Source organism: Salvelinus fontinalis, chromosome 28 (genome assembly GCF_029448725.1).
Source record: "Salvelinus fontinalis isolate EN_2023a chromosome 28, ASM2944872v1, whole genome shotgun sequence".
NCBI classification, from domain to species: domain Eukaryota; kingdom Metazoa; phylum Chordata; class Actinopteri; order Salmoniformes; family Salmonidae; genus Salvelinus; species Salvelinus fontinalis.
The window spans coordinates 39,109,409-39,125,134 of NC_074692.1; the positions used below are offsets into that span (position 1 = coordinate 39,109,409).

The 15,726-nt window shown below is 45.3% G+C and overlaps 1 protein-coding gene across 2 annotated transcripts in view; it reads left to right on the plus strand.

Moving 5' to 3' along the window:
- The window catches only part of LOC129826691 (ATP-binding cassette sub-family A member 2-like), a 149,265-nt gene that overhangs the window by 127,130 nt on the left and 6,409 nt on the right, over nucleotides 1–15,726 (plus strand). Inside the window, exons 28-47 of one of the 2 annotated variants that reach the window (XM_055887697.1) lie at nucleotides 358–595; nucleotides 1,626–1,850; nucleotides 2,180–2,282; nucleotides 2,534–2,859; nucleotides 3,130–3,343; nucleotides 3,630–3,735; nucleotides 3,997–4,108; nucleotides 4,422–4,482; nucleotides 6,724–6,898; nucleotides 9,293–9,408; nucleotides 10,039–10,186; nucleotides 10,447–10,570; nucleotides 10,760–10,892; nucleotides 11,235–11,355; nucleotides 11,558–11,736; nucleotides 12,154–12,295; nucleotides 12,507–12,641; nucleotides 13,138–13,241; nucleotides 13,491–13,583; nucleotides 14,274–14,376. In XM_055887697.1, the coding sequence (XP_055743672.1) occupies nucleotides 358–595; nucleotides 1,626–1,850; nucleotides 2,180–2,282; nucleotides 2,534–2,859; nucleotides 3,130–3,343; nucleotides 3,630–3,735; nucleotides 3,997–4,108; nucleotides 4,422–4,482; nucleotides 6,724–6,898; nucleotides 9,293–9,408; nucleotides 10,039–10,186; nucleotides 10,447–10,570; nucleotides 10,760–10,892; nucleotides 11,235–11,355; nucleotides 11,558–11,736; nucleotides 12,154–12,295; nucleotides 12,507–12,641; nucleotides 13,138–13,241; nucleotides 13,491–13,583; nucleotides 14,274–14,376 (2,958 nt within the window). The remainder of the gene's footprint in view (nucleotides 1–357; nucleotides 596–1,625; nucleotides 1,851–2,179; nucleotides 2,283–2,533; nucleotides 2,860–3,129; nucleotides 3,344–3,629; nucleotides 3,736–3,996; nucleotides 4,109–4,421; nucleotides 4,483–6,723; nucleotides 6,899–9,292; nucleotides 9,409–10,038; nucleotides 10,187–10,446; nucleotides 10,571–10,759; nucleotides 10,893–11,234; nucleotides 11,356–11,557; nucleotides 11,737–12,153; nucleotides 12,296–12,506; nucleotides 12,642–13,137; nucleotides 13,242–13,490; nucleotides 13,584–14,273; nucleotides 14,377–15,726) is intronic. The other variant, XM_055887698.1, reaches the window with a different exon arrangement.

Consider the following 15,726-nt stretch of genomic DNA (forward strand, 5'->3'; position numbering starts at 1 on the left):
TGAGTTCACCACTATTTCTTTCAGAATCAATTACTTGATGGTTGCAAAACAGAACATTTTTAATATACTTTAACTAATTCAGATATCTAGTGATCCAGAATATCACCCCACATTTTTATTTTATTTAAAAAATGCCAACATTTTCTAATTGATAGAGACACCCTTGAATGACTAATGAATTAATAGATTTTTCTATCTTACCCATCCCTCATCCCTTCGATAGACTTGTGTCCTGTCCAGGGGGTGTACTTGTACATCAAGCTGCCCCACGTTACAGAAACATGAAATAGGCTCCTGCTCTATTGGCCGTTCTGGTTCAGAAAATGCTTATTTATTTTACTTTATCCCTATCCGCAGGGTGATGGCCCAGGGCCGGGGGCTCCTGCAGGAGGCAGCAGCAGTGTACTGAGACCAGGGGTAGAGCTCAGTAACCTGGTAAACTGCTCCAGGCTCAGCCAGAGTCAGTCGTCCCTGCGCTCCTCCTCCTCCCTGGGTTCCGTGCGGGGGGACGAGGGGGGGCTCTACACAGACTTCTACGGAGACTACTGCCCCCTCTTCGACAACGGACAAGACCCTGACTCTACCAGCCTGACGGGTAAGAGAGGATCCCTCCCAGCCCTCATAATCCCTTAGACTGAGTAGCGTACCACTGTTATGTCATACGATAGACTGAATAAGACAGAGAGGGTGTAACTCATTGAAAAACATTATTACCTTCATTATATTTAACCAGGGAGGTTATTAAGAACTTGGGTTAAAAGCTACTGGTAATTTACCAAAGTTACCAGAATCTATGGTAATTTTGGTAATGTATACTCGAATAACTTCTTAAAAATTGAATTAATATACAGCTATTATTGTTTTTGTTTTTATATCTGCGTCCATATTGTCCTTGACTTTCTTGTAGACCATTTGGTTCAAGAGAAAATAACTAATTAATGAAAATGATTTTCAATGAACTCTGCAACTTATCCAGCTATTGTCTTTTTTCACTATAGCCACCAGTTTATCTCCAGAACATTCACAAAAAAAGACATATTGACAAAGTCAAACAAATAAAAGTGTGTCATAAATATGTAAATTATATTTCATGCTGAAACCTTCATATTAAAAACAAATGGTAACTTGATGGTTTATATTTAGGATAATCTTTTTCAGGTTGGTAATTTAAAATCCTTAAAAATCATCGTCTTAGATTGTTATATATATATATATATATATATATATATATATATATATATATATATATATATATATATATATATATATATATATATATATATATATATATTTGACATTTGTTAAGGCCACACAGAGGGCCAAAGATACAGTAATTACAGACACCTGTGATAATCTGAAGTACCCAAAAGGCCACAAGATGTCATCTAATAAAATTCCACATATTCCTTGAAAGTTACAACATTTCTGGTAGTTTACTGATGAACATTTTCCAGTAATATGCTCTCCCTTCTCAACTCTATTAATAACACAAGAACACATGATATTTTACCACATCAACCAATGACATGGTGCAATGAAATACAGTGTGGTTGGATGAGCTAACGAGGGTATGTTACTCCATTGTGTGAGATGATTTTTGACTCTCAATGTCTCTGTATATCTAGCGGAAGCGGATGAGACCTCTGGCCCTGAGCAGCCTGTGGTTCTGGAGGGCCAGGGCAGCGTCAAGCTGGAGGGTTGGTGGCTGAGGCTACGTCAGTTCCATGGCCTCATCGTGAAGAGGTTCCACTGTGCCAAGAGGAACACCAAGGGTCTTTTCTCTCAGATCCTGCTGCCTGCGTTCTTCGTCTGTGTGGCCATGACCGTAGCCCTGTCGGTGCCTTCCATCGGTGAGGACAACTTGACTTATATTTTACATTAATATTTTAGTCATGTAGCAGAACTTCTTTTCTAGAGCGACTTCCAGTCACTGCACTCAACTAAGTTTAGAAGGGAAAAAAACACCCACAACAGTTATTGCAAGTAGACTCTTCTTCAAAATAGCCACGTTCAGCAGAATCAGCCAGGAAGAAAAAAAGCAAGTGCATGTGTGAATGTAAGAAAGACAAGTACTGTTTTTCACAAGTTCAACTAGCTACAGTTGAAGTTCAAATGGACTTGGCTGTTTTTCAGTGTTTGTAGGTTGTCTTTATGTGATCTCTGTTCTTGTGTTCTTCAGGAGATCTGCCACCATTGGTCTTGTCTCCATCACAGTACCACAACTACACCCAGCCTCGTGGCAACTTCATCCCCTACGCCAACGAAGACCGCCCACAGTACAGGTCAGACAGACATGGAGTAGGATGCCGTGGGTCACTCATTACCATCATGACAACATATACACACTGTAAATGCATTTTTACACATCCCAAATAATATCATTCCTTCTGACAACTAGCATTATTCTTTTGTTTATCTTATCTCAGTTATCACCCATAATGCATAAAATCATTAGTCTAAATCTACAGGCCACCAATGTTGTAAAACTGGTGTTTGTAACTTTACAACAGCCTCCTGTTCTTCCTCTCCTCAGCAGTAAACTGTCCCCAGACGCCAGCCCTCAGAAGATCGCCAACACGCTCCGTCTGCCTTCTGGCGTGGGCGCCACCTGCGTCCTCAAAACGCCCTTCAACAGCACCCTGGACCAGCTGGCACAGACGCTCAACCCCAGCGCCAACAACTCCAAAACCCTAGCTGCCCGCTACTTTGACTCCATGTGTCTGGATTCCTTCACCCAGGGAGTGCCCCTGTCCAACTTCGTACCCCCTCCCCCCTCGCCAGCCCCCTCAGATGACCCCGACCCTCGCTTTGAGGATAGACTGTGGAACTTCACTGCTGCCACTCTTACCACTGTCCGGGGTAAGTCTCTGCCAGGCTCAGGTGGTAAAGGATAACGGATATGTTTGCTACTTTATATGTATTGTATGTAGGCAAATGTTTTAGCTGTCATATCAATATATTATTTAATTACACTATCACATTATATTACTTTATTTTATGATGTCTTGTCTGACAATTATAGCTACAGAGTCCTGTATGGGCCATTCTGGTTGAAACAAGGCTGACCCACTCTACTGTCCTGTACAGTAGCCCCCCTAATCCTGCCTTCTGTACTGTGTGTGTCCTCAGAAACAGTGACCTCTCCCCCCACCTTGCCTCTGTCTATCCGGGAGCCGGTTCGTTGTATCTGCTCCATGCAGGGGACGGGCTTCTCCTGCCCCAGTGGGGTCGGGGGGCGGCCGCCCCTTATGAAGGTGGTCACTGGGGACATTCTGGTGGACATCACCGGGCGCAACGTGTCAGAGTACCTCCTCTACACCTCTGACAGACTGCGCCTGCACAGGTAACACACTAATGCATGGGCTTAGACTCATACACACAGAAACACACACACACACACACACACACACACACACACACACACACACACACACACACACACACACACACACACACACACACACACACACACACACACACACACACACACACACACACACACACACACACACACACACACACACACACACACACACACACACAGGGAAGGAGGGGAAGAGGTATGGCATCTATCCAATTGTCTTTCTATCTCTTCCCATTTCTGTTTCTTATTTTCTCTCTATCTCTAGATATGGAGGACTCACTGTAGGCAACATACAGAAATCAGTCCCAGCATCCTTTGGGAAAAATAATCCGCCCATGGTTCGCAAAATAGCCGTGCGCAGATCAGCTCAGGTGAGCAGAAGGCCATTGTCTTAAAGGGACAGGATACGTTCCGAATGGCACCCTATTCCCTATATATGGCACCAATTTTGACCTGGGCCTTGGTCAAAAGAAGTGCACTTGAGACACAACTTTGGTGTCAGTTTGATGGTATTTTTTGTTGTTGTATTTTATTAGGATCCCTATTAGCTGTTGGGGTCCAGGGTCATTATAACACTTAGCTATTTGTGCTGCTCTGTCATTGTCAGTGACAGACTTGTCCCCTACCAATAGGTGCTATACAATAATAAAGGGTACCACAGCATGCCAACCTATCTCAATGTCCTCAACAACGCCATCCTGCGCGCCAACCTGCCTCCAGGCAAGGGCAACCCTGCTGCATACGGTGAGAGAGGCTGCCTATACATACTTCGAAGCATAATATTACCTGGGGTATGTGGGGTTCTGTTAGCCTGCTCCCAGATCTGTTTGTGTTCTTGCCAAGTCAATTGCTTTCATTGTCAAGCCAAACATGTGAGGGACAGAGAGTTGGTATAATAGCACAAACACACTGGCACTCAGGCTAGGATTCTGTGAACTGAGTAGCTATTTATGTGAAAATGTATGTCCAAGGTTCCTTAGTATCTGGGGATCTTATATGGGATTGTGCAGTATCTGCCCCCATCTAACCACTCTTCTTGATGTGTTTGGGCTCACAGGAATCACCCTGACCAACCACCCTATGAACCGGACAAGTGCAAGGCTCTCTTTGGACTACCTGTAAGAATCAATATATCCAGTTAATGTATATTAAACTGTGGCATATCTCTGAAAAGAACTGTCTTACCAAGATTGTGTCCCAAACAGTACCCTATTCCCTATATATAATGAACAAATTTTGACCAGATCCCTGTGGGCCTTTTGACCAGATCCGTGTGGGCCTTTTAACCAGATACCTGTGGGCCTTTTGACCAGATCCCTGTGGGCCTTTTGACCAGATGCCTGTTGGCCTTTTAACCAGATCCCTGTGGGCCTTTTGACCAGATCCCTGTGGGCCTTTTGACCAGATCCCTGTGGGCCTTTTAACCAGATCCATGTGGGCCTTTTAACCAGGTCCATGTGGGCCTTTTGACCAGATCCCTGTGGGCCTTTTAACCAGATCCATGTGGGCCTTTTGACCAGATCCCTGTGGGCCTTTTAAACAGATCCATGTGGGCCTTTTAACCAGGTCCATGTGGGCCTTTTGACCAGATCCCTGTGGGCCTTTAAACCAGATCCATGTGGGCCTTTTGACCAGATCCCTGTGGGCCTTTTGACCAGATCCCTGTGGGCCTTTTGACCAGATCCCTGTGGGCCTTTTGACCAGATCCCTGTGGGCCTTTTGACCAGATCCCTGTGGGCCTTTTGACCATATCCCTGTGGGCCTTTTGACCAGATCCCTGTGGGCCTTTTGACCAGATCCCTGTGGGCCTTTTAACCAGATCCCTGTGGGCCTTTTGACCAGATCCCTGTGGGCCTTTTAACCAGATCCCTGTGGGCCTTTTAACCAGATCCCTGTGGGCCTTTTGACCAGATCCCTGTGGGCCTTTTAACCAGATCCCTGTGGGCCTTTTAACCAGATCCCTGTGGGCCTTTTGACCAGATCCCTGTGGGCCTTTTAACCAGATCCCTGTGGGCCTTTTGACCAGATCCCTGTGGGCCTTTTGACCAGATCCCTGTGGGCCTTTTGACCAGATCCCTGTGGGCCTTTTAACCAGGTCCCTGTGGGCCTTTTGACCAGATCCCTGTGGGCCTTTTGACCAGATCCCTGTGGGCCTTTTGACCAGATCCCTGTGGGCCTTTTGACCAGATCCTGTGGGCCTTTTAACCAGATCCCTGTGGGCCTTTTAACCAGATCCCTGTGGGCCTTTTGACCAGATCCCTGTGGGCCTTTTGACCAGATCCCTGTGGGCCTTTTGACCAGATCCCTGTGGGCCTTTTGACCAGATCCCTGTGGGCCTTTTAACCAGATCCCTGTGGGCCTTTTAACCAGATCCCTGTGGGCCTTATGATCAGATCCCTGCAGCCCGTCTGGTGTTCAACTTTCCCAAGTTCTCTCACGTCACCCCGCTCCTCCGCTCTCTCCACTGGCTTCCAGTTGAAGCTCGCATCCGCTACAAGACCATGGTGCTTGCCTACGGAGCTGTGAGGGGAACGGCACCTCCGTACCTTCAGGCTCTGATCAGGCCCTACACCCAAACAAGGGCACTGCGTTCATCCACCTCTGGCCTGCTCGCCTCCCTACCTCTGAGGAAGTACAGTTCCCGCTCAGCCCAGTCAAAACTGTTCGCTGCTCTGGCACCCCAATGGTGGAACAAACTCCCTCACGACGCCAGGTCAGCGGAGTCAATCACCACCTTCCGGAGACACCTGAAACCCCACCTCTTTAAGGAATACCTAGGATAGGATAAAGTAATCCTTCTAACCCCCCCCCCCCCCCCCCCTTAAAAGAGTTAGATGCACTATTGTAAAGTGGTTGTTCCACTGGATATCGTAAGGTGAATGCACCAATTTGTAAGTCGCTCTGGATAAGAGCGTCTGCTAAATGACTTAAATGTAAATGTAAATGTAAATGGCCTTTTGACCAGATCCCTGTGGGCCTTTTAACCAGGTCCCTGTGGGCCTTTTAACCAGATCCCTGTGGGCCTTTTGACCAGATCCCTATGGGCCTTTTGACCAGATCCCTATGGGCCCTGGTTGAAAGTAGTTCACTATATAGGGCCCTCAAACTCATTGTGCTTTTTCATTGTTCTCCTCTAATCAGGGACTGATTTAGACCTGGGAACTGATTTAGACCTGGGAACTGATTTAGACCTGGGAACTGATTTAGACCTGGGATACCAGGTGGGTGCAATTAATGATCAGGTAGAAGAAGAAAGCTGCAGGCTCCAGACCTCAGGGTGTAAGCGTTGAATACTACTGATATAGGGTGCCATTTGAGACGCACACACTGTCTTACTAAGACTCTGTTTGTCCCTCCAGGCTCCAGGGCACTGATGTGGTGATAGCTATCTTCATCATCGTGGCCATGTCCTTTGTACCAGCCAGCTTTGTGGTCTTCCTAGTGGCAGAAAAGTCTACCAAGGCGAAGCACCTGCAGTTTGTCTCTGGATGTGACCCAGTCATCTACTGGCTGGCAAACTACGTATGGGACATGGTAAGAGGGAGTGCGGTGGAGTGTGTCTGTGTGTGTGTGTGGGTGGGTGTGAGTGAGAACTTATTTGATCCTCGAATATCCAAGGCCTGAGGTCATCTGCCTTTGGCCTAAAGAGCAGGGACGTGGACTTCCTCAAAGAAATCAGAAATATAGACATGGTCATCCTACAAGAAACATGGTATAGAGGAGATGGACCCACTGGTTGCCCTCTAGGCTACTGTAGTACCATCCACCAAACTACCAGGTGTGAAACAGGGAAGGGACTCAGGGGGTATGCTAATTTGGTATAGAGCAGACCTAACTCACTCTATTAAATTAATCAAAACAGGAACATTTCACATTTGGCTAGAAATTCAACAGGAAATTATCTCAACAGAGAAAAATGTCCTCCTGTGTGCTACCTATATCCCCCCACTAGAATCCCATACTTTAATGGAGACAGCTTCTCCATCCTGGAGGGGGAAATCAATCATTTCCAGGCGCAGGGACATGTACAAGTCTGTGGCGACCTAAATGCCAGAACTGGACAAGAACCTGACACCCTCAGCTCACAGTGGGACAAACACCTACCTAGAGGTGACAGCATTCCCTCCCCATATGCCCCCCTAGGCACAACTACGACAACATAACCAACAAAAACGGGTCACAACTCCTGCAGCTCTGTCACACTCTGGGTATGTACATAGTCAATGGTAGGCTTTGAGGGGACTCCTACAGTATGTACACCTATAGCTCATCTCTTGGCAGTAGTACTGTAGACTACTTTATCACTGACCTCAACCCAGAGTCTCTCAGAGCATGTACAGTCAGCCCACTGACACCTGTATCAGATCACAGCAAAATCACAGTCTACTTGAACAGAGAAATACTCAATCATTAGGCATCAAAGCCAAAGGAACTGAATAATATAGAGAAATGCTATAGATGGAAGGAAAGAAGTGTGGAAACCTACCAAAAAACACCAAATAATGCATGCAGAGAAGAATTAAACCGATACCCACTAATGATCATTATCCAGAAAAGAGCCTTTAAATTCTACTACCACCTAATGGGAAGCGATTCCCAAACCATCCATAACAAAGCCATCACCTACAGAGAGATTAACCTGGAGAAGAGTCCCCTAAGCAAGCTGGTCCTGCGGCCTTTTTCATAAACACAATACAGACTCCACAGAGCCCCAGGACAGCAACACAATTAGACCCAACCAAATCATGAGGAAACAAAAATATAATTACTTGACACATTGGAAAGAATTAACAAAAAAACAGAGCAAACTAGAATGCTATTTGGCCCTAAACAGAGTACACAGTAGCCGAATATACCTGACCACTGTGACTAACACAAACTTAAGGAAAGCTTTGCCTATGTACAAACTCAGTGAGCATAGACTTGCTATTGAGAAAGGCCGCCGTAGGCAGACCTGGCTCTCTAGACAAGACAGGCTGTGTGCACACTGCCCACAAAATGAGGTGGAAACTGAGCTGCACTTCCTAACCTCCTGCCAAATGTGTGACCACATTAGAGACACATATTTCCCTCAGATTACACAGATCCACAAAGAATTCAAAAACAAATCCAATTTTGATAAACTCCCATATCTATTGGGTGAAATACCACAGTGTGCCATCACAGCAGCAAGATTTGTGAAGTGTTGCCACAAAAGAAAAGGGCAACCAGCGAAGAACAAACACCACTGTAAATACAACCCATATTTTTGTTTGTTTATTTTCACTTTTGTGCTTTAACTATTTGCACATAATATGACATTTGAAAGTGTCTTCATTCTTTTGGAAATGTTGTGAGTGTAATGTTAACTGTTAATTTTTATAGTTTATTTCACTTTTGTTTATTATCTACTTCACATGCTTTGGCAATGTAAACATATATTTCCCATGCCAATAAAGCCCGCAAATTGAAATTTGATTTAATTGAGAGTTAAACCGCTGAACAGCTAAACCAGTGTAGAGTAGGTGGTAGTTAGTTTTCTACAGAACTGGACCCCAGACATTGAAGCAACTACAAGGTTAAATCCAGTTTGCTACTGCTTTGTTTTCCATGCTGAACCACTCCTAGTGGATTGTCATTCTGTCTGTCATCCGCCTGCTTGTGTTGTGTACTATTCATACATAGATGGTTCTATGAATGTTTGAGAGATATTGTGTATTTCTGCCAGCCAATCTAACTGAAACTCTCCTGTCTCTCTCTGTCTCCTAGCTGAACTATCTGGTGCCAGCCAATATAACTGAAACTCTCCTGTCTCTGTCTGTCTCCTAGCTGAACTATCTGGTGCCAGCCAATCTAACTGAAACTCTCCTGTCTCTCTCTGTCTCCTAGCTGAACTATCTGGTGCCAGCCAATCTAACTGAAACTCTCCTGTCTCTCTCTGTCTCCTAGCTGAACTACCTGGTGCCAGCCACGTGCTGTGTCCTTATCCTGTTTGTCTTTGACCTTCCTGCGTACACATCCCCAACCAACTTCCCCGCGGTCCTCTCTCTCTTCCTCCTCTACGGGTGAGTGTACTTTACTTACCACACGGCACGTATTTTCTCTACCCACTCAGTTCATCCCAAATGGCAGCCTTTCCCCTATATAGTGCACTACTTTTGACACATGGCTCTGGTCTAAAGTAGTGCACTATGTAGGGAATATAGTGTTATTTGGGACTTTCTTGCTTTACTTGTTAAAGGTTGTCAAGAGGAAACCGAGTCGTCACATTCACTAGTGTGTAATGCCACAAGAGGCCCCCTGTGGTGCTGCCGGAGCCAGATCTTCATTTCCTTCATCATTTTTGACAGAACCTGGGGGGGAAAGCATAGACATTGTGCCCTTGATGACATATTTTAAGAACAGTAATGCATTATGCATAACTGTCCTTGACGATATCAAGAAACTGTAATGCATACTTAATGAATATGACCTGTTATATCACTCTGTATCTCTCTCTCTCTCTCTCTCTCTCTCTCTCTCTCTCTCTCTCTCTCTCTCTCTCTCTCTCCCCTCCCTCTCTTCCCCCCTCTCTCTCCCCCCCCTCTCTCCTCCCTCTCTTTCCCTCCCTCCCTCCCTCCCTCCCTCCCTCCCTCCCTCTCTCTCTCTCTTTCTCTCTCTCGCTCTCTCTCCCACCACCCTCTCCCTCCCTCCAGGTGGTCTATAACTCCTGTCATGTACCCTGCCTCCTTCTGGTTCGAGGTGCCCAGCACGGCCTATGTGTTCCTCATAGTCATCAACCTCTTCATAGGAATCACTGCCACTGTAGCCACCTTCCTGCTGCAGCTCTTTGAGCATGACAAGGTGTGTTTCCTACTCTATTGACGGTATAACAACAGTTAGAGCTAAGGTTGCAGAGTTCCTGTAACTTTTCCAAAATTCCCAGGTTTCCAAGGAATCACTAAGCAGAAAATATGGAATCCTCCAACCAGGATTTTTGGAAAACCTAGGGATTTTAGCAAAGGGAACAGATATCTGCAACCCTACAGCAGTTCCAGCAGTATTGTTATGATTAGATCTAGTATATTTAACATGACTACCTCACACTGCTTTGGTCTCTGCAGGATCTGAAACTGGTGAACAGCTACCTAAAGTCCTGTTTCCTTATCTTCCCAAACTACAACCTGGGTCACGGCCTGATGGAAATGGCCTACAATGAATACATCAATGAGTACTATGCTAAAATAGGTGCGGTTACATTCTAAATGCTATTCCAAGTACCTGCAGTACATTTGATATCTGGGCTAATAATGTTCAATCTATAGCACTTTGAGACTTTGTGTTAAGCACTTTGGGACAACTGCTGATGTAAAAAGGGCTTTATAAATAAAAGTAATTGAGAAAAAAAATAAAATCTCTTTATTATGTCTCTCTCAGGTCAGTTTGACAAGATCAAGTCTCCATTTGAGTGGGATATTGTGACTCGAGGGCTGGTTGCCATGACAATCGAGGGCTTTGTAGGATTCTTCATAACCATCCTGTGCCAGTACAACTTCCTCAGAAAACCCTCGTGAGTGTGTGTGTGCGTGTGTGTGCGTGTGCGTGTGTGTGCGTGTGCTATATGTGCAGTGTGGATGCATTAGTGTGTGTGTGTGTATTACAATAAAAAGATCCACTGCAGTGTTCTAGTTCCATGCTGTCCCTGCGTGTGTGTGTGTGTGTGTGTGTGTGTATATATTACACCAAAAAGATCGACTGCAGTGTTCTAGTTCCATGCTGTCCCTGTGTGTGTGTGTGTGTGTGTGTGTGTGTGTGTGTGTGTGTGTGTGTGTGTGTGTGTGTGTGTGTGTGTGTGTGTGTGTGTGTGTGTGTGTGTGTGTGTGTGTGTGTGTGTGTGTGTGTTTTATAACAGGAGAGTACCAGTCAGCAGCCAGCCCATAGAGGATGATGATGAGGATGTGGCTTGTGAGAGAAGGAGAGTACTGAGAGGAGAAGCTGACAACGACATGCTGAAGATTGACAACCTCACCAAGGTCAGACAGACACAGAGATCCCCTTTATTTAACTCCAAATGGTGTCCTATTCCCTATCTAGTGCACCATAGGGCCCGGTCAAAAGTGGTTCACTATATAGGCAACAGGGTGCCATTTGAGACACAGCACACTCTATTCAAGGTCAACAGAGTCTCACAAGGTGTTAATGTTATCAATGAATTCAATGTCCTGTGTCTGTCAGGTGTACAAATCGAGGAAGATGGGGCGTATCTTGGCTGTGGACCGGCTATGTTTGGGCGTGCGTCCTGGGGAGTGTTTCGGCCTCCTGGGTGTGAACGGAGCAGGGAAGACCACCACCTTCAAGATGCTGACTGGAGACGAGAGCACCACGGGAGGAGAGGCCTTCATAGGGGGGAGCAGGTACTTTACATATGCACCGGAGTGCATCCCAAATCGCACCCTATTCCCTTTATAGGTAACATGGTGCCATTTGGGTCATACATCAGATGGGTCTTTAAATGTGATTTGTCCATTTAAAAAGAACATGCTCACTAGCACCCATCACTTTCATTGATTGTTAGCTTGTGGTGGCTAAAGTTAGCTGAAGTTTGTAGTATCAGAGCCGCTATTCAAAAAGTATCTCAGAGTAAGAGTGCTGATCTGAGATCAGTTTAGCCTTTTAATCCATAGTGAAAAGACTACATGGACAGAGAGGACCTGATCCTTGATCAGCGCTCCTACTCTTAGATGCTTAATGAATACGGGTCCAGGTACTGTTGATGTTGTTGTTGTTGAGAGATTCACGAGGCTCCCTCTGTCCATGTGTTGTGTTGTCAGTATCCTGAAGGAGCTGTTGAGGGTGCAGCAGAGCATTGGCTACTGTCCTCAGTTTGACGCCCTGTTTGAAGACCTGACAGCCAGAGAGCACCTGGAGCTGTACACACGCCTCCGGGGCATCCCCTGGAAGGACGAGGAAAGGGTACGGCTACTACACACACACACACACACACACACACACACACACACACACACACACACACACACACACACACACACACACACACACACACACACACACACGAATGAACGCATGCACACACACACTCCACATTACGCATTTTACAGTGTGATTTTACTGAATCATTGTTGTTGAAAAGTTCCTCTATTTATTTCCTTTTGTCCTTTCCCAGGTGGTCTCATGGGCCCTGGAGAAACTGGAGCTGTCCAAGTATGCAGACAAGCCCGCTGGCACCTACAGTGGGGGAAACAAGCGCAAGCTGTCCACTGCCATCGCCCTCATCGGATACCCCTCTCTAGTATTCCTGGTTAGACTCAACCTCATCCACACTCATTAAAAGATGTATCACTATGTTGTGATCTTCCACTCTACACATAGAAGTGGCAGGTAGCCTAGCAGTTGGACCAGTAACCGTGAAGGTTGCTAGTTCAAATCCCCGAGGCGACAAAGTGAAACATCTGTTGATGTGCCCTTGAGCAAGGCACTTAACCCTAATTGCTCCATGGTCACCGTTGATAATAGCTGACCCTGGCTGTGAGCCCACTCTCAGAGGGTGTCTCAGGGAGAATTGGGATATGGAAAGAACATATTTCCATTTCACACATGCGTATAATACATACTTTTATGTGTGAAATAGGACAAATATAAGCACCCACCTAATTATTATTATTACATACTGTAGATAGTTTATCCAATTATTCTGGTCTGGATAAGACAGGAGACCATCAGCTCTGATTGTGTCCTATTCTTTGTGGGACAGGATGTAAATAAATCTGATGCCGTTCTGTGTGATTATCCTCCAGGATGAACCCACTACAGGGATGGATCCTAAGGCCCGCAGATTCCTCTGGAACCTCATCCTCGACATCCTCAAGACGGGACGCTCTGTGGTGCTGACATCACACAGGTGGGACACTCATTCTCATCAGACATGTACTGCATACTATGTGTTGCTAATATGCATACTAATACCTTTATTATTAAGGTGTCTGGGTAATAATTGTGTATTCCCAGCCTTGCATTCACACCTGCACTAGTTTGTTTCTACCTGGTTCTGATGCTGCTGATAGAGGTGACTGTAAATCGCTCTGGATTAGAGTGTCTGCTAAATGTCTGAAACGGGAACTGTGAAATGGGAATGTCTCTGTGTCTGCAGTATGGAGGAGTGTGAGGCTCTGTGCACCAGACTGGGCATCATGGTCAACGGCAGGTTCAAATGCCTGGGTAGCATCCAGCACCTCAAGAACAGGTCAGAAGTTCACACACATACGCACACACACATACACACGCACACACACACACATACGCACACACATACGCACACACATACGCACACACACACACACACACACATACGCACACACACACACACACACACACACACACACACACACACACACACACACACACACACACACACACACACACACACACACACACACACACACACACACACACACACACACACACACACACACACACACACACACACACACACACACACACACACACACACACATACGCACACACACACAGCTAATGGGCATGCTCTGGCCTTTCTCTGTTGCTAGGCCAACCAGAAGTTAGAGACATATGGCATGCCAATATAGTCTGCAATCACCTCTGAATGACTTTTTTTAACTTCCTCCACCCTTTCAACTTGTCATTTTTTCCAGATTGTTACACATCCTGTTATTTAAAAAAAAATATATATATATAGAGAGAGAGAATTATGTAACATCTATTTAACTAGGCAAGTCAATTATATGTATTCTGTGACTCCTTCTCAGTTCATACTTCCTCATATCCTTTCTCCTCATCTCCTTCTAATAACCTATTGTATAAAGGAGCCAAGGAGATAGTATACAAAGAATCAAGGTAAGAGTCATTGACCCAGGGTGACTTGTCAACACCAAACCTGTGTCCCTTCCTTCCACAGGTTTGGTGATGGTTACATGATCACAGTTCGGACCAAGACCAGCTCCAGTGTGAAGGAGGTGGTGAGATTCTTCAACAGGAATTTCCCTGAGGCTGTACTAAAGGTGCACATAAAATGTCTATTTTAGTCATTTAGCAGATGCTCTTATCCAGACTTACAGTCAGCTCATTCAACTGAGTTTAGTTGAAAAAAACGACCACATATAACAGTTATCACAGTTATTACAGTCATCACAGTCATCACAGTTATCACAGTTATCACAGTTATCACAGTTATCACAGTTATCACAGTTATCACAGTTATCACAGTTGTCACAGTTGTCACAGTTGTCACAGTTGTCACAGTTGTCACAGTTATCACAGTTGTCACAGTTATCACAGTTATCACAGTTATCACAGTTATCACAGTCATCACAGTCATCACAGTTATCACAGTTATTACAGCTATCACAGTTATTACAGTCATCACAGTCATCACAGTTATCACAGTCATCACAACTGTCACAGTTATTACAGTTATCACAGTTATTACAGTTATCACAGTTATTACAGTTATCACAGTTATTACAGTTATCACAGTTATCACAGTTATTACAGTTATCACAGTCATCACAGTTATTACAGTTATCACAGTTATCAAATCATCAAATCAAGTTTATTTTATATAGCCCTTCGTACATCAGCTAATATCTCGAAGTGCTGTACATAAACCCAGCCTAAAACCCCAAACAGCAAGCAATGCATGTGTAGAAGCACGCTGGCTAGGAAAAACTCCCTAGAAAGGCCAAAACCTAGGAAGAAACCTAGAGAGGAACCAGGCTATGAGGGGTGGCCAGTCCTCTTCTGGCTGTGCCGGGTGGAGATTATAACAGAACATGGCCAAGATGTTCAAAATGTTCATTAGTGACAAGCATGGTCAAATAATAATCAGGAATAAATGTCAGTTGGCTTTTCATAGCCGATCATTAAGAGTTGAAAACAGCAGGTCTGGGACAGGTAGGGGTTCCATAACCGCAGGCAGAACAGTTGAAACTGGAATAGCAGCAAGGCCAGGTGGACTGGGGACAGCAAGGAGTCATCATGCCCGGTAGTCCTGACGTATGGTCCTAGGGCTCAGGTCCTCCGAGAGAGAGAAAGAAAGAGAGAAGGAGAGAATTAGAGAGAGCATACTTAAATTCACACAGGACACTGGATAAGACAGGAGAAGTACTCCAGATATAACCAACTGACCCTAGCCCCCCGACACATAAACTACTGCAGCATAAATACTGGAGGCTGAGACAGGAGGGGTCAGGAGACACTGTGGCCCCATCCGATGATACCCCCGGACACGGCCAAACAGGAATGATATAACCCCACCCACTTTGTCAAAGCACAGCCCCCACACCACTAGAGGGATATCTTCAACCACCAACTTACAATCCTGAGACAAGGCCGAGTATAGCCCACAAAGA